The 18,285-nt window shown below is 40.1% G+C and overlaps 1 protein-coding gene across 2 annotated transcripts; it reads right to left on the reverse strand.

Annotated features, from left to right (window-relative positions):
- Positions 1–77: 77 nt before the first annotated feature.
- LOC115374170 (transcription factor E2F3) lies at positions 78–15,017 on the reverse strand. Of its 2 annotated transcripts, none has more exons than XM_030072947.1 (8): positions 14,469–15,017; positions 10,998–11,115; positions 9,797–9,927; positions 9,184–9,272; positions 7,490–7,648; positions 6,643–6,757; positions 5,901–6,042; positions 78–4,250 (listed from the first exon to the last, which is right to left on the reverse strand). In XM_030072947.1, exons 1-8 carry the CDS (start codon positions 14,751–14,753, stop codon positions 3,955–3,957), a joined length of 1,335 nt encoding a protein of 444 aa, XP_029928807.1. In that variant the 5' UTR covers positions 14,754–15,017; the 3' UTR covers positions 78–3,954. The 2 variants fall into 2 exon arrangements, with proteins under 2 accessions (XP_029928807.1, XP_029928806.1); XM_030072946.1 differs by having other exon boundaries at positions 78–4,253.
- Positions 15,018–18,285: the final 3,268 nt, after the last annotated feature.

Below are 18,285 nucleotides of genomic sequence, written 5' to 3' on the forward strand. Positions count from 1 at the left end.
CACTTGAGATTACAGCTCCATCTTTCTGTAATAATTAAAGCAAAGCTGCTGCAATGACATTTACTGATTTCTTTTTAACTTTAGCAAAAGCATGAGAAATGAAACAACAAATGGTGAGAAAATAGTGCACACCTCCTGTTGATCACAAACAGATCACAGCATGATTTGTTCTGTCACAGTGCACCACGCCTTCATTGGGAAAACCAAGGAGCTGTAATATTAAGAGTTACCCGAAATACGTTCAGACTCACTGGCAGAGACTGGATTCAGCGGTGCATTAAAATCATCAACATTCCATTATAAACCTATGGAAAGGTACAATCTTTCCAAAGTTTTGTTTCAATCAAGTAAAAGTGAATAAAATATTGTGACCAGATTCTGGTCAGCTGAAATAGGTGGAGGAAAAGGACAATTAGTTATATAAATTCTCTTACAGAATAGCACAACTGTTAGTTAGTAAACCAAAGAAAAGAAAAAAAAAAAAACATCAATTTGAACTTAACTTTTCTATAAATACATATAAACACTTTTATAAATATGGGAGGGGGAGGCAATCAAAATATCTCTATTGGGTGGGGATAATGTGTTCTGAAAATCAGAGCAATTCTGTGGCCTTGAGTCAAATTCCCCTCAACTACATATGTTACAGACATCAACTCATTATAGGTATCATTTACCTGTTTCGTTCTTATTTAAGGAAGAAAATAAACTTGTTTCCCCTAAATAGGTCAGATTTAAGGGGGTGAAAAAAAAATCAGGCAAGCTCTGATCAAAATGACTCAGGAAAGCTAAGTTATAACACACAGGAGGAAAACATTCTGTCAGCTCCACTGGTTTGTACTCAAACCCAAAAAAAAAAAATCAATCACCATTCAATGTGACAGCATCAGACTGGCTTAAGAGCAAAGGCGTACTAATGCTCAACAGAGTGGAGTCGGCGCACACATCGACGAGAAGACAAAAGTGCGATGTAATATCGAACATCACTTGAATGAAAATGATGCCTCGCTAAATAACACAATGGTAACTTGAATTTAAAGACTCATACACACTACGGCATTCACCTCTATGCCCTATTATTATTGTCAAACATCAAGTGAGAGGTAGCCTATAGTACCTTGTGCACTGAGAAAAATTAGAAAACTGTACATCAAATTTACACATGGCTGGCTCACTCATTAGCAAGCTTCTTGATCTTTGACGTTTAACACACACACGCACGCACACACACACAAGCTGCACTCTCAATTACGCAAGCACACAGTCAAAGTGGGGGGGGGGGGGGACACCTGGATGCAGCTGCCAGGTAACTCTAGTTTCAAAGCCACATTCACAAGTACGTCATCTGAGAGCTCTGTTATTTTCGAAGATGTGATCACAAGCACAACATGTTAAAACAGACTAATTAGAACTGAATGGCAGTTGTTTGTGGGAACAAAAATCTTGGTAAATCCCAACCTTATTATTACATCATCGATTCAGAAGGCTGTTTCTTCGCGACTAAACATTGTTTGGAAACTCGGTGACCCGGAGATCTAGCGCTTTCCAGGTCCAGGGTGAAGTTTATCGGCATCAAGTTTGTTTGACTTCTAAAAACAGGATGAGTATGATTTGGTTTTTAATGCCCTGGCTATGGCAAAAAAGCCCTTCAGTACATCCTAAAGCCTCAATCAGTGGTTACCAGGCCACTTATTGCGTAGGTAGCCAATGACATCATTTCTACAGTATTAAAATCAATTAAAAGTCAACACTTATTCAACTCTTAAAAAAAAAACAAAAAAAAAACAAGACTCATCTATCCTGTCGTCTACACTGCTTTTCAGAACGCTCTGGGAAGGCAGGGTGCATCAAAAGGTGAGTGGTTCATCTTGCAAATGCCTTTTTTTTTTTTTTTTTGGATTATGTGAAACCACAGTACAATTTTAGAGCACTCAGCCTAAGGAGGCATTAGGGGCAGTTCTGATAAGGCAGCTTCTGCTGATGAAGACGGGGTTAGATAAAAAAAGCAGCAAGAAAAGAGGGAGTTTGGGTCCTGCGTTCACAAAGTATCCGTACGAGGATGACAAACAGTGCTTTTGTGAGGATTAAGTGATACTCAAGATTGCACACAACCAGTGATTATGGGCTTGATTTGTACAGGTACATCAAGTCTTTTGTGTTTAACCCAGTGTCTCCCAGAGCCAATGGCTTTTCGATGCTAAATCAGCAGTGAAATAAAACTTCTGGGTTTCATGGGGGTAAACATTACATTTCCTGTTCCTGTTAGTTACCATTACCATGTATCAGTCCATGTAAATATTCACTGGGTGTACAAAATATACAAGTCCACTTGCTGTCTCCACAGACAATAAAATGTACTACAACTATAATCCCTTATTGATGTAACCTGATAAATCCACTTTCAACATGAAGGATGAATGACAGGACACTTATGACCTGGCATAACCAAAATGTAAATTCTGTGAAAGGTGATGGAGCAAATTATTCAGAATGTGGCACACATATTTTGTACACTCAGTAAAAGAGTACATACTTGTCCCTTCCTATAAATGAGTATACACTCATATTATTCCTTGTTACCATTACAATCATTCACATTCAAGACAGTATATGTCCATCAAACTCCCATTACACTACTATATGCACTTAAGCATGAACACTACTCTTAGAAATGATGGTAACAAGCCCAAACGCAGGAGGGTTATACAGCAGGTAACCTGACAGTGTGAGCAGGCACAGAAACAGGGGGGACCAAAAGCTCATCCTGCATTATACATAAAAATGAGTATGCACATGGCACACACACACAAATTATCAGCATACTAATCTAACCTCAATATGCAACATTAACAGCCATGCATGTTGGGCACCAAAACTGGTAGGTTTTGTTTTCATATATATATATATATTTTTTTTACTTTTCTGTATAGTCTGCAGCATGAGCTTTCAGTGACAGATCACTGGTGTGACAGAAATGCAAACAATTGCATTTCTTCAGAACCTCTTTGCCGCCCTTTGCACTTGGCATTAACGTGTTTCTCATATCCATGATAGACTGTAAGCAGAGATGCGTTAGCAGATAGGGTTTACAGATAGTGTCCACACATCACTTTTCTCTTCTAGAGCACACACTGTCATTTCATCTTGGAAGATCGGTCTTTTAAAATTAACAGTAAACACTTTGATTCACTTGTACCCCATGCATGAATATCCATTTTGACCAGTGTGTCCCTCGCTCTGATGCCTGTCATCTGTTTTGGTGTGCTTCCACATTGTATCAGTGTGTAAATTCTCAATTCCTTTTCAGTCATTGTGACATGTGGACACATTTCATTGTTGACTAATGGAAACAGAATCTTGTGTGGAGGTGGTTTAGGTGACCAGATCATCAATGCATCTTGGATGCATTTACACCTGTGATTTTATGCTCTAGCTAACCTGATCACTGCTGACTCATATTCATGCCAGGTGCGAAGGGCGTCTTTCTTAGAGCTGTTCTGTCTTTTCCAGTTCTCTGTATGGTGATATGTGCCTTGCTTCATAGAGAAAGTTGGATATCCTTCCCACTACCCATCTTCCTTACCCAGAGAGGCTTCATATTTCCCCATTTCCTCCAATCAAACCTCAGCTACACTGGAGGCCATACAGAGCCCAGGACAAAGAGAAATGTCTCCTCATGCTGACCAGTTTGTCTTTGTATCGGATCAATTTTGTCCCTTTCATTTTCTTCTCTCATGGCCTGATAGAAAACACTTTTTAATCCCTCTGGGAGAGAAACAACCCTCAATAATGTCCCCTTTTCGTCTATCTATTGTTAGCTCCCACTAGCTACACAGCAGGGCCATCAAACCCTAGTATGGCCATCTTATCAACATCACAGGTGTCAAGCAAGTCACTGATTCTCTGTCTCTCTCATAGTCAACAAATGATAAAGTAAATTACTATTAGCTACCACTAGCTACACATAAGATCATCAATGCCAAGCGAGGGTATTTTATCAAAGTCATAGGCGTCAAACAAGTCGCTGATTCCTTGGTCGTCTCCCAGGCCCAAAAGGTAGTCATCCTGGTCCAGGAGTGGGGGCCCGAGGCTTAGGAAAGGACCAAGGCCTGAAGGGATCTGGTCTTCTGTTTGTTGGAGAAGACTGGTGAACGGGGAGCCGATGGGGGAGAGACTGGTGACGGTGACAGCTGAGGAAGAGGAAGGAGCGATGGCGGGGTTGGAGGAAGTGGTCGTGGAGCTGGAGGAATCTGCTGAAAGAAAATGTTTGTTAGAGTCAACTGAAATTCAAATGGTTATATACACACACCATAGCCAAGTAGCCCTAGCAGAGGCCCTGTTAGCCAGAGGAGTGGCCATGCTGGCTAGTGAGTGTTGTTTGCTGCACTGGAGGTCTAGGTTCAAATCTAACACACAATGCAGTGTGAGATTACAGCTATAGTTTGTTATCTCCAGTCTAAACTATAGTGTCTCATTGGCACCACCAATTTCAAATATTTGCACTTTGCACTGCATAGACAGTCCAGGTTTATGAAAAGACCACCTTTCTAGCAGAAAAATGCCCCATTAATGCTGCAGCTTTTGTGCCGAATGAAAGTGGAAACATCTGTAAGATTGTTTTGACCAGGCTAAAGCATGTAAACACAATTACTTTTGTGAGGCTGGTACTTGGTTGGCTGATGGATTTGACTACAGTGGAAAACTGGTGTCGTGAGGCAAACTGAGCAAGCATGGCACTGCGTGGTTCTCCAGTGTGACTCACAAAGCTAATCAAGTAATCAAGTTTTTTGAGCTGGTCCAGGTCAGTGCTGGGTTGAATAAACTTAGTAGAAGCACAGTGAACCCTTTTCCACATTAAGCTGGCATTTATTAGAAAACAGCAGTTTGGGCCACAGAGGCCTATGTTTAACAAGCCTGGCGTGCCACCAGACCAAAGCATCACTAGAAAATGTATGGGTGCAAGAGCCAGGGGTGCTGCAGGTGCTGGAGAATCGGCGCATTTCTGAAACAATACTGTCTGAGGGTCCCCGAATGCCACACACGTTAAGCTTTCCTAATGTCAAAACATTTCTTTCTGTTTGTCCCTCAATAGCAGCTGTAGTTTTAGATTGCTCCTAGTTTAAACAGTAACAACTGAAAAGGATAATTACCATTCTGCCCCTTCCTCCTCCTGTCACAAAGTGCTTGCAAACAACTGCTGTTTTACTAACAGCACATCTGTTGTGTAGAGTCTGATGCTTGTGCTGGTTTAAAGACTATTTCATTGGTCAGTTTGTTCCTGCATGTATGTGTGTGTGTGTGTGTGTGTGTGCATGCACAAAATGCCACAAAATGATTTATTTGATGCTGCTATTGTGCCTAAGTGTTTGCAGATAATTGTAATTTGTGTTTCTCTTACATATTTTCCCCAAAAAGGTTTGGTATTTGTGTTTCAATTTTCTGAAATTTCCGCTATCCAAAATACCAATTTACCACTTCCTAATTTATTCTAAAATGTTTCATAAATGAAAATGTAATATAAATTGTGTGATATAAGTGTCTCTCATACACATAAAATATTAAAATACAAAGTTGTATTTGTAGATCAAGTTTGTGTTGAAGTGTTCAAGGAGTTGTGTCTGTAAACAGGGAATTCAGTTCCTCTACCAATCTCCAAAAATGATGGAGCTCTCCACCTCTTTAAGCTTTCATTGTAACAAGACAATATAAAATATGTCTTTGGTTACAAAGTTATATGGTGTAATTTTATTTAAAGACCACCTGAGACCCACATGCACCTGAATGCTTTATCTGAGCATGCCAATGAGACAAAAGTACACACACAACTCAGGTAATGCGGTGCTGTTGCAGTGTTTGAACACTAGAGGGTAGAGACACAGACACACTCATCTGAAACAAACCTTGGAGGACTCTGAGGAAGGGGGAGTTTCCGTTGATGTCCATGTTGCCGTTTTTGACAGGACTCCTGGGGTCGTTGTCCTCATCTGGACACAGCAGGACTTCTATAGGACCCTTAGTGCTGCTCAGATGGATGGACAGACTCTGGAGAAGATAAAAAAATACAAGAATGAATAAAAACAAAATTATTATCCTGATAGAACTTCATGGTAAGATGGATGGACAGTCTCCATGCAAAAAACACCGGTGCATCCCTGAACATGAGCCAAGTTGTCTTTACAAGGCCAGAGTCACAGTTAGGATGTCTATTTTTTTTTTCAGTCCAGTGTGATATATTCATACTCATTATGGCCGATATCATTATCGATATGTTATAAAGCTTTCTAATAATCATTATGCAAATGCAGACACAACACATAAGCTTTTCAGACAGGCCTATCTTCAGGTAACTTATTTTTTAAGACCATGTTAGTTTTACTGTTTTTTTATGTGACACATTCCTGGAAAAAGGTCACCAAAGTACCAATTTTGCAATCAGCTAAATTATTGGCATTAAAAATACCCAATGGTCAGCCAATATATTAATCCATGTCTAGTGAAATTGAGGACACAACTGAGTTTTTAACAGCATATCGAGAGAGGGGAGCTGAACTGACCTCTTCAGCTTCTATGACAAAAAGCTTTGTGTCTATCAGGACTATGATAATGAATCTGGTTTGGGTTTGAGTGTGTTTGTGTGTATACCTCCTCTGGGTCTGGTACTTCAAGTTTGGTGTCTGTGGGCGCTTTGACCACTATGACAGTCTGGTCTCTGAGGTTGCCCAGCTGTCTGATGTCCTGATATGTTACATAGGCATATGTGGAGGCAAAGGAAGTCAAAGAAATAACAGCCATAGCCTGTTTAGAACATAATGAAACTAAATGTAAATATAAAATCTTGTATGTCTGAAAACTAACTATAGCCTATGGAACCTATAAACCGCTGTTCAAGGGCCAAAAGGATAAATAAGCTTAACCAGGCTTTGTTTGACAGATTATGGAAAATAAATGGTCCACTTCAACAAGAAGACAACACAGTGTTTATTTAGAAAGAGGATGCTTTTGATTCTCTCAGTTTTGGAACATGTGTGAGACTTTTCCTCAGTTTGGATTCAGCACTTGTGGCATAGAATTCATGTCTAGTGCCATGTTTCTGCCTTGTCCGTCAATATGGGTGTATTTATTGTTTTAACAATACCCCTGATCCATGTTAAGACCTTTGAAAGACTTAAAGGGATAGGTTTGGATTTGCTGACACAAGGGTGTATTACTTTCTTACCAGAAATGGTATTGTTGCATGGTTTCGGGTACAATAAAACACTGTAAATATAAAAAGTAATTCTGCTCTGTTTAGATAAACTTTTTTGCATATTTTGTTGGGGCTTGAAATGCACGCTGAGCTTGTGTGCTCCCATTCATGTCTGAGAGGCTGCCATGTCAATATATCCCAGCTATGACTTTAATGTCAATTTGCTATGAATTACAGATATCTATGGGTCATTTTTAATTTGGGGTGCAAGTATTAACACAATACTTAAGGACAAAAGGATATTTCTGGTTGTTTGGCATCTCAGTCATGTGTCGCACATCCAGGGTGCATCTCTGGATGAGCTGTTCCAGCCTCTGCTCTTCTTCTACAAGGGCAGAAACCTCTGCCGTCAGTCTCTGTCTCTGGCTCAGCGCCCCCTCCACTTCCAGCAGACTGCAGCCCCTGGCAGGGAGGGAGTTGGGATAAGCAGATGTAAGACTGGCTCCGCCTCTTAGCGTCTTACTGTTTTACTTTTCCTGACTTTGGGACTTTAAATATTTGAGTGTTAAATTGTCAAAATATATACAATTCAAACTTTGTGTTAAGACTAAACTTCATACTTACAGTAAGCATATAACATTCACATTAAATCTGCATTATATGCAGTTATGTTCTTTGCCTGTTCAGGCTTGGCCCCAACTCCTACTAAACGTGCACATAGTCCAAGTGGTTGCAACAAAGGTAACCGTCACACCTACAGTTTGCTTGCTTTGGTCTGATTGAGCTACAGGTGTCAACATCCAGCTCACTTCCTTTAGTTTAGGTTGGATTTCAGATTACATACAGGTCTTAACAGATTCCATTCTCACTTGTAATGAACTGCAATGTTGCTGACTTGGAAGTGGACTGTGTCCTGATTTTGCAGACAGACCACAGTTTGTTTGGTCTGCACCAGAATGCATGTTCTCTCCCCTCCGAATTAATCAATATAGGGTACATCAGGGTAAATGCACCATGGTTCAATTAAAAGTGACTAGACATGGTAGGTATGTATGTACTTCCCTAAAATGATGCAACACTTCATACCAATATGTACTACATAACATGTAAGATGGAGCTTTTTAATTCTAATCCTTAACACAACAAAAAAGGCTGTCTTTGAAACTGCATCACATCTTGGTTGCAAGGCGGCTAATCTGTAATCAGAAAAGTGCTGGCCTGACTCACACAACTCAAAGGTGTCAAAAAGCCAACTTCAGCTTTCTTCTGTGTGAAAGTGGCTAAAATGTAATAGACTGACAAGAGAGGAGTGGCACAGACAGGTCTCTTCATCCACATGATGTGGAAACAATCTGCATGTATCCACATGCCTACCTGTGCTACACTCACTGAAAATGTATTTGGTGGCTTCACCTGAATGAATTTTCTGACACATAAGCACAAGAAAACATGGTTCTCTATGTCATTTAATGACAGAAGTCACTCAGAACAAATGTTTAACTGTTTCCACAATACTTAACCAAAAGTTCAATACCCATATTTTGAGTTAGTGTCAGAAATTATGAAATGAGTTGTTAAGATTCAGTGGATTCACCTGCACAATACGAAATTTAGAACCTGCAGTCTGTGTAAAATGGGAGCATGAAATGGGGTAAGGAAGGAGCAGAGCAGAAAGTGAATTAGTTACAACTGGAGATGAGAACTATGGAGGACAAAAGACGACAAGAAAAAGGAAGGAGAAGCTACAAGAGGCAGAATGGAGGAAGATGGAGGACATGAAGGGGGCGACGCACCAGTGCTTTTGACACATGATGCTCTTGGATTTCTTTACAACAGCGGCAATAACAAAAAGAGTTGTTTAGTGTATATTTTAGGTAGCTCAAGAGACCATTTAATTTCAGTGAACCTGGATCTAAAAGCAAGACAAAATGCTCTCTTAATATGAAGAAAAATGAGTGCATCAGAGTGACAGAGTAAGAGAGAAAGTGAACACTTACATCCACTGGATATTGTTCTTGGATTTCTTCTTGATGAGGTGAATTCCCTCTAATACGTTGGTGATATCATACAGTCGTCTTTTCTGGACCTAATTGTAGCGGATACAAGTGTTATCGGTTACCCATTCACTGTTAGATTTCAACTGTGTCATCTATGAAAATAAAATGCAACCCGTTTAGAAACTGACAGAAAAATCAGTCACTCAGGGGCACAAATTATTTCCCATGCCATCAAAAAAATAAGTCAGTATCAACACCAGTACCTGCTACAGTCATATTTCTCCAGCACAGTAGTGGTGATACCATGCCTTTTATGTGGAGGGGTTGTTTTGACTGATATGTGAATGTAAAAAAAAAATCCCTGCTCTCTCTTTCACCCTTACCCTTACGTATCCCTTCTTCCATGTGCAAAAACACTGTTGAGGCACTGACCTTCAACTAATTTTCGAAGATATGGGTGTTACATCACCTTGTTGCATAGTAACATGCGAGGGGTTAAACCATGAACATATTATCTACTCCTCAGGTTTCCTAACCATCCTGCCATTAAGCCACACGTTCTTTTTTCCTAATGTTAAGTGTGTCTACTTTGCCAGTTTGAATCTGAGCTGACCTGTAAGGTTTCCGCGGCCAAGTTGAGGTCCAAAACTCCATCAGAAGACTGAGCAAGAAGCTCCACAAACTTCTTGGTCAGTAGCCCCAAGGAGGTGTCATACCGCGTCTTCTCAGTTGGAGACTTGGGTGCTATCAGACAGAGAGAGAGACGAGAGAATGAGTATCAGGATTTTAACTGAAGTGTGTATCGACGTTCCTAGGAGGAAGACAAAAATGATAACAAAAACATAAAAAAAACCACAGATTCTCAATCTTGCCCAGATTTTGATGGATCAAAAAGCAGTCTGGACGGTTCATATTGCCAAAAGCTGTGTAAAACTGAAAAATTTCAATACCTCTTTCATACTAGAGGAGTGAGCAGGGTAATAAATTGGTTCACTGGAAGTTCTTTGACGATGTGAAAGGCTCAACTTGGGTAACAGGGTTCCCGTTCTCACTTGGACATCAAAGTCAGTGACTTTTTAGTGACTGTCTAAGTCTTTGGTGAAATGCAAGTTTACTCTCACAATTAGCACATTTTGGGGAAAGACGTGACACTGTTAAAATTTGACATTACAGAGGCCTTCATTTTCACTAGTGACCTCAAGTCAAAGAATCGCAGTGAAATAGTTCATTTTAAAACAACAAACAGATATAGGTTTTCTTTGGCAATGATGGGCTGACCTCAGGTCAGAAGGAGGTTTTCACATGCCTTATTTTATTTTGTCAACTCCACAAACTTTCAAAACATTTTTAAAGCCCCAGGGAAGCCTGCAGGTAAATCGACTCTGTGAAACGACCTTGGCTAAGATCATGAACGAGAAAGAGTCAAACTGTTTCATTTGGTGTGAAAATGTAGTGTTTTAATCAGTGTTGCACCGTGTCTGGAATGATCTAGTCATGTTCAACAGTGTTCACCTGCGTGTTATAAGGCTGTGAATGAGCCTCAGTCCTACACAGGAAAGCAGAAATCAGCATACTGTAATATTTCTGGGTTGCACGTGCTCCACAACCTCTTTCAGGTCCTTCCTTTCCTTTTCGTGCTGGTTGCCTACACTGTCTTATTTTGCTGTCTCTATTGTGGCATCATTGAGTTGTTTTTGTAACTTTACCGTTTTTTTAGCTTATTTTGCTCAAGCAAACTTCCATTCGTGGATAATAAAGCTTATCTATCTATCTGAAAGGCGTATACATGGCCTTGATAGCCCCTGGCCTCTTACTTCTGGGTGTCTTTAACCGTGTCCCGTTGGCCCCGGCCCCTGCTCTGCCTCTCGGAGTCCTGGCTGTTTCTGCCTGGTACTGGTGGTCTGAATCATCCAGAGCCAGCCTCCTTTTTGCCTGCAAGAAATTAAAAAAAAAAAAAAAAAAAAAACATGGATATCAACAGCAGGCACAAATGTTTTAGTGGCTTGGCAGGATGGTGAGTGAATTATGTCCTTGCAGCATTATCAGTCTGCCTCAAATCCATCTCACCAGCTTTCATATGAGTGTTACTTTTGACAGAAATTCATGTTAGCTTTAGTCATCCCTTTGAAATATTTTTTGCACTTCAAATAATTTTAGACAGTTGTTTTAGTCAATTCAGTCAAATGACAGGACAGTATTCTAAAAACACTGACTTGTTGTTCTGGTCAGTCCCCTTGCCTGCATTAAGGTGTAGCATTTACCCTTTACTACTATTCTATCAGGAGTCAACATGATTTTTAATACTGTTAACTATACATCTGAAACAATACAATGGATGAACCATGCCTCAAGCGTGTAAACATGAAAGCTTACAAATAAACACTACATGACGCTCTAAGTACAGTTGCGTTAATACCAAACATTCACAAGAAGACGAACTTGCAACTACAGTATTTGCAAAAACCAATCAATATGCCTGGTCTGCAACGATCTAAAACCTGCCAGTTCACACCAATAAGACAAGATGGTGCATCGTTTCCATAGCAACGACTCTCTTTACTTCATTGTTCCTGTCAGCTTTCTGTAGCTGGATAGTTTGCAGCACAGCGCCGTGCCGCCTTCACAGGAATAGTACATCACAGGATCATCTACAGCTTCAGCAACATGGAGTTTACTGTGTCAGCTCAGGAAAATGGACACACTCTTCCTTGGTGTTCCCCATGAAGGAAATTAAGAGTTCTTCCTCTTGAAAGTATTCATTTCTCCTGAGTGTACACTATAGGCTGTAGGTGCACTGTACACTGCGTTATCACCATGGTTGGAAATTTACAAGAGGGATACTCTGCAGCCGTATGTCCCGTGAAAGCAGCTTAGTCATCTGTTAGGTTATGTGTCTAGCTGACAAAAGAGGGGATTTTTTTTTTAACCTGTCTAAATGTATATGTCTGACATTTGTCATTTTCCTTTGGGGGTAAATAAGAAAGATTGTTTTAATTTTTTGTTTCTTTGAAGCAATTTAATGTCATTGTTTTATCACTGTCACATAAAAAAGTAATCTTAGCATTCAAAGCATTAAATCTCATAACGATTACGCCTAACATCAATTCAGGTGTTTTGAGCATCAACTCATATATACACTGCATATTGTCTGCAGTTTTTTCTACTTCAATTTCAGTGTGCACAGCGCACACTTTACACCAGTGATTCTCTAAGTATAACAGCCAAGAGGCTGCTACACAATCTTTCCAAGGCAATCATTTTTCTTCTAAATCCAAATGCATCACAGTATCAGTCTGACACTGTGATATCCTCAGCTGATGATGTGCATCAGAAATATTGTTCATGAAATGACTGGTCAAGAGAAAGCTGCATGGTGCCTGTGTTGATCATATCATTGCACAGTGCTGCCAAAGAGTGGCAAAAAGTAATAAAAGCATGCTTAATGATTGACAGGGGAGATCATATAGCCCTGCAGCTAAAAAGGAAATATTTTGGTCATTTTTGGACCCACTGATGAAGAGACCAGCATTAGGCAAAGTTATTTTCTACACATCTTCCAACCAGTTACATCATCTAAATAAACCTGTGATTTGCTCCAATTCCTTGTCATCACCACCCTTGCCTGAATATGCTTGAGTATCTAACCTGACTACATACAATTAAGCTGTTTGAACAATTACAGGTTACAAGTATCTAGCCAGTCACTGAGTTTTCCCACTTGTTTAGCCATACTTCTATTTTATGTCTGTTGAAGGAGGCAAGGTGCCTCTCACGTCACTGCTTTAAAAGCCACTGTATTGAAGCCCATATTTATTAATGTGTACTCAGTAGTCTCGGTAGGCTGTCTTTGTGCAGTGCTCATGATCTTCTATACTGCATATTATCACCATCTGCAATTTCTAGGGGAGAAAAAAAAGTTTACTGCTCCTTACGTCTTCAATGCAAACCTTAATCATTATGACTTCTTATTTTACAGTCTCCAATTTATCTCATGATTATCACCCAATCCAAAGTAGCCTAACTAATTTGTATAACTGCCTCTGTCACATTTAATCAAGAAAACATTTAGGGCAACACATGCACTGCAAATAATGCTGTATTTCGATGGCAGGATGGCCTGGTGGTTAGTGAAGTCGTGTTAGATAGGATCCACCCTGCCTAAGAGTCCTTGAGCATGACACCAGCTCCAGCTTGGACTATGCATCCTGATCTCTCTGCTTGACCAGTAAAGTTTTTTTTAAATTATTATTATTATAATATGAAATCTTGGCTGTCACACTTAATCTAACCCAAGTCCAAGAAGGAATAATCTGCTCTCTGTTGAGTCAAAATGTCAGCCATTTTATATCAGCATGGAGCTCCACTCACTCACAGCCTGCTCATGGCTACAGCCTGAAACACAGAGGCTGATGTAGTTTATCAAACATGAAGAAATGGAAATCAGAATGACATGCAATGCTAGTGTAGCTATTATGTGTGGTTTGAGCAGGTTGGGCATACAGGAAATGTGCAATCAGCACTAAAGCAACAAAGTCGAGTTTCACTTTACTTTGCATGAAAGGCATCATGGCGTTTCACTTCATTTGTAAGAGGAGAGGAGGGGGGTGAATAAAAACTTGTGCAAGATTAAGGTCAAGGCCGACGACGTTGCCCTTTAACAATCAATAACGTTACTGCTGCTAGCCTTGAAAGCTAACTCATGTTTTCAAGCTCCATCCAAGTTGGCTTGCATCTTCAGGGACGACTGCAAGACAAATCCATAAGTAGTTTGTACACTCAAGTAGACCTTTAACCATGTACAAGCCCCTAGCCACTGAAGTTACCCTTCTGGGTGTTGTTAGCAAGCTAAAACGAGCTAACTAATAGCCCAGTAGCCCAGCAACCTCCCTTCCCCCCCAAATCAAGACACTAACAGCAGCCACTAGGCCACCGCTAGTCATCTCTTACCAATATTTCCATCTGGTTGCAAAGGTGAAGCGGGCTCAAAGCACCATGAAGTTAGCATAGCACGGTATCAGTCGTCTAATTCGATCCTAAACTGCGAAATTAACTTCCAACTAGTTGGTTAGTGGGCAGAAGTCAGCGAGCCGCCTCACCGGCACACTTTGGTAACTTAGCTAGCGATAGTTAGTTAGCCACCTCGCTAGGTTGAGACGTAAATGCTCTGGCTAAGCTGCTAGCTGCCCAAACAACAAGCTCGGCTTAGCCTAGCAAGCTAACATTTCTGGCGTGTTTGTGGCTAGTTTTAGCAAGCGAAATGTGCTGAAACGAGCTGCGGATATTACCGGCGGTCTTCCCAGAGCGGGTCGTTGTCCTGCTCCGTTTGCTGCGGCTTGTTGTGGAGTTGAGTAAATGTTGTTAATCTGAGGCTCGGATAAACACACATTTGGTGTCTGTGTTACGTTGCAAGGCGGTGGGGTGGTAATTATCTGAATATAAGTAGCATTGGACAGACCGGGGTTTAAACGATCCGAGAGAGTTGTTAAAATTATGTTATTGTCCAGAGAAGAGCTCCCAACCCCCGCTAAAATCACTTCGTCCGAAGCCAAGGTGGAGATCCCTCTTCTCATCTTGCTTGGATTCGGGGTAACCCCTTTTTGTCTCTGTACTTTCAAGCTCGTCTAGCTGCTAATCCACGGCGACGATTTCAAAAATAATTAGACCGAAGTACAGATGAGAGTCTGATTTATCGACTGTTGTTAAGTATTTCTCGTTAGGAAAGTGCATTTAGGCAGATGCAACGGATTAAAAAGTAGCGCAACTCTCGTCTCCCCCTGACTAGAAATGGCTTCAGGAAACGGCCTGATGAATGAAGGGATACGGTTTACGCGCTCAAGAGCCCTCCCGCGAAACTCATATTTCCCGGGAAATTTTCAAACGGAATTTACATGCCCCACGCTATTGGGCCTTCTGAAGAAAATCCCCGCCCATATTGACGCTATGTCGGCCAATGGCAGTGCTGGATTCAGTGCGCCACGTGTTCATTGGGCAGTTGTAAACAGGCAACGTCACATGTCACGCCTTGTATGTCCCCTGACAGGCCGCCAGGTGGCGCACCTGACTGCAGTCTGCAGGGAGGAGAGGGAGAAGCAACACAGTGCAGTTGTCAGGAGTTAAACAACCATAAACAGAAAAAAATGTTTTATATTAAAAATAATGATACTAAGAAATATATTAAAAATGTTCTCACAAATCTGATAACCGTTTGATGATATTTACTCTTTTGTAAACTGTAAATTTGTGTCATAAGCTGTAATTTTATGACAATCGATTCTCAAAAGAATATACTTTAGAAATGCCTCTTTTACTGCACTACAACCCAAAATATAAGAGCATTTCCATTTTTTGTGTCACTATTGTTCATGTTTTTGTGTATATTTGACATCAAAACATCAGATTCAAGACATATTTATAAGTGTTGCATTAAGTCTATGGGTTATTCGTCTTGGAGCATAACTTCCACAAGCCTCATACTTAACATTAGTTAACAAAGTGGTGTGCTGTCCCACCTTCAGCTACACCCCTGATCCTCAGCCATATTTATCACAGTCAAAAATGCCTTTGGTTACAGGTATTAAAGGCCTGGACACTGGCCATTCTGACATCTAACCCCAGGTATTTAGAAAAAATGTAAACCATGAATTCTCAGCATACTAATGAAAATGGTCTTGGTGAGTAGTTTACTTGCACATTTAACAGCATCTCAGTGGCTGAAATGTAGTTGTGGTGTGAATTTACTCATCTTCCAAAAGGGCAGTCATTGTGAATTTGAATGATCCAAATCGGCTATGAGGGCTGTGAATCACACCGCAGGCCACCTGAATTGTGCTGCAGGGCTCAGAGATCACAAAATAAACAAACAAAAGTCGCACGAGGCCACAAGCAGGTACACTTGGAATGTCCACTTGGACATTTTCCAATGAAGTTTTGCATTCTTTTCTTCAAACTGTTGGCAGACACATACTGATATCTGATGCCAAAGTCATCTTCGGGGCATATTTCTATTGTAATTCCCTACACTCAGATACAGTGCAATATTTACTGTTATACTCTATTAATAATAGGCTACTGCTATAGTCGACTCAGATAGGGAAATAGGGTTCATAGCCTTTTCTCTTTCTCCCCGTCTTTGTGTTTGTGCATAGATTTCTGTAGAAGCCAGAGGGGAAACAATAAAAACAGCTTCAAAACTGTGTACACTAGCCTTAACCGATATAACAAATTCAGTCAAACTTTTGGATGTGGGGCTGCCCCAAAGAAACATGGTTCGGCTGTGAGAATTAGTGGAGTTATGACGAGACAAGCACCTGCACTGTCAAAACTGAAAAATGTAAAAATGCAACAGGGAGACCTTGTCCTCTCAGAATGTGTCATATATTCAGAGCACAGAGATGACAATGTTAGGTGAACTTTCAAGAAAAGTAAACATTTCCTGTATCAGTAATGTTAAACATATTCATTATTGCAAAGAGTATCGAGCATTTAAGAAGCTGTTTGCATCTTAGCATCACTGTGAGTGGGACAAATTAGTCGATATTATCTGTGACATCATCTTCAAAGTTATACTGTGCTCAAAATAAATCAATATTCATTTATTTATTTATTTATTTATTTATGTTTTTATTCTGTTATGTTTTTTCCTAAGCCACAAAAACCGAGGGAAGTATCCTCTAATTTTTTTATATAGCTTTTGCAATAAATGCTTTATATTTGACACAAAGGACGTTCTTTCCAACAACAGCTTAAGTCCTTCAATAAACCAATGAGTGAATGAATTGTTCAAGCAATGTAGCGACATATCAAGTAGGATTTTGAAGTTTGCTGTCCTGTAGTTGACCTCTGACCTTCCTGTGAATGTAATATATTCAGTGAAGTGTGACTGGCTCACAGCTTACATTTCATTTTAGGCTGCAGTCATAGTAAAGGTCACCTCTGGACTTGTAAAACGGTGCTTAGGCCTAAGGATAAAACTTGACATTTGAGTCCTATTTATGGCAAATGACACAACCATAATTAATAAATATGCATATCCCCATCTATGCAAGCCTGGTGAGTTCTGCTTCTAAATGGAAAAAGTGGTCTCATCATAGCTGACCTTTATTAAAAAAAATAAATCAGCCTGTGGTCGTCCAGAGTCCCATAATAAAATTTAGATGGGTACTATTTAAATCTGCTGAGACCATTTCACCATCACTTGTCATAGATGCCGATTTCTCACATTGCCCAGTAGGTATGCACAGTGTTTTCTGGATGTGGCTCATGCAGTGATGCACTAACTCTGCACACGCACGCACACACACACACACACACACACACACACACACACACACACACACACACACACACACACACACACACACACACACACACACATTATATGATACAGCATGAGCCAGACGACCAGAGCAATCTCTGCATGCCTAGGCTCCTGGTACAGTTCATGTTTTTCTCAAATGAATGTGAGTGAACATTTAAAAAAAAAAAAAAAAAAAATCAAGCCACAGTTTTGTTAAGCTAAGGCAAAATATTGAATCTACAAATGATCCATGACATGGATATAAGGCTCAAACAGGGTTTAACTGATCACACCTCTTGTAAGTTCAAGAAGCATCAAGTTAGCGATAAACAGCTGGAAAAAGACCGGAAATTAGGTGACTTTCTTTTCAAAGTTCATTGCATTTTTAGGTATTTAGTAGAGTTCCATAAATATTAATTTGATATGCACCGGTTCAGTTTCACCTAAAACGTAATTTTATTTTTTACGCCGATAAAGTCCTACAAGTATTTGTTAGGAAACATTTCTACCAAGATAAAAGCGAAAATTATTGTTGCTTTTGAAAAAAAAAAAAAAAAAAAAAAAAAAGACACTTACTGGAGTCGTTGCATTAAATATTAGGTGACACTCAAGCAGTAGAATAGATACACATAAGATGATGCAGCGCCACTGCAAAATATTTCATGCTTTCTTTCTGTTGGTTTAGTCAAATAAAAACCTTGTAACAGCAAGTTACCAAAAGTCCATTATTGTGAAGGTCATTACCGGAACTGCTATGTATTCACATTGTGTGAAACTTGACGTTGGTGGTACTGAGGTCGAGGAAG

Source organism: Myripristis murdjan, chromosome 16 (genome assembly GCF_902150065.1).
Source record: "Myripristis murdjan chromosome 16, fMyrMur1.1, whole genome shotgun sequence".
Classification (NCBI taxonomy): domain Eukaryota; kingdom Metazoa; phylum Chordata; class Actinopteri; order Holocentriformes; family Holocentridae; genus Myripristis; species Myripristis murdjan.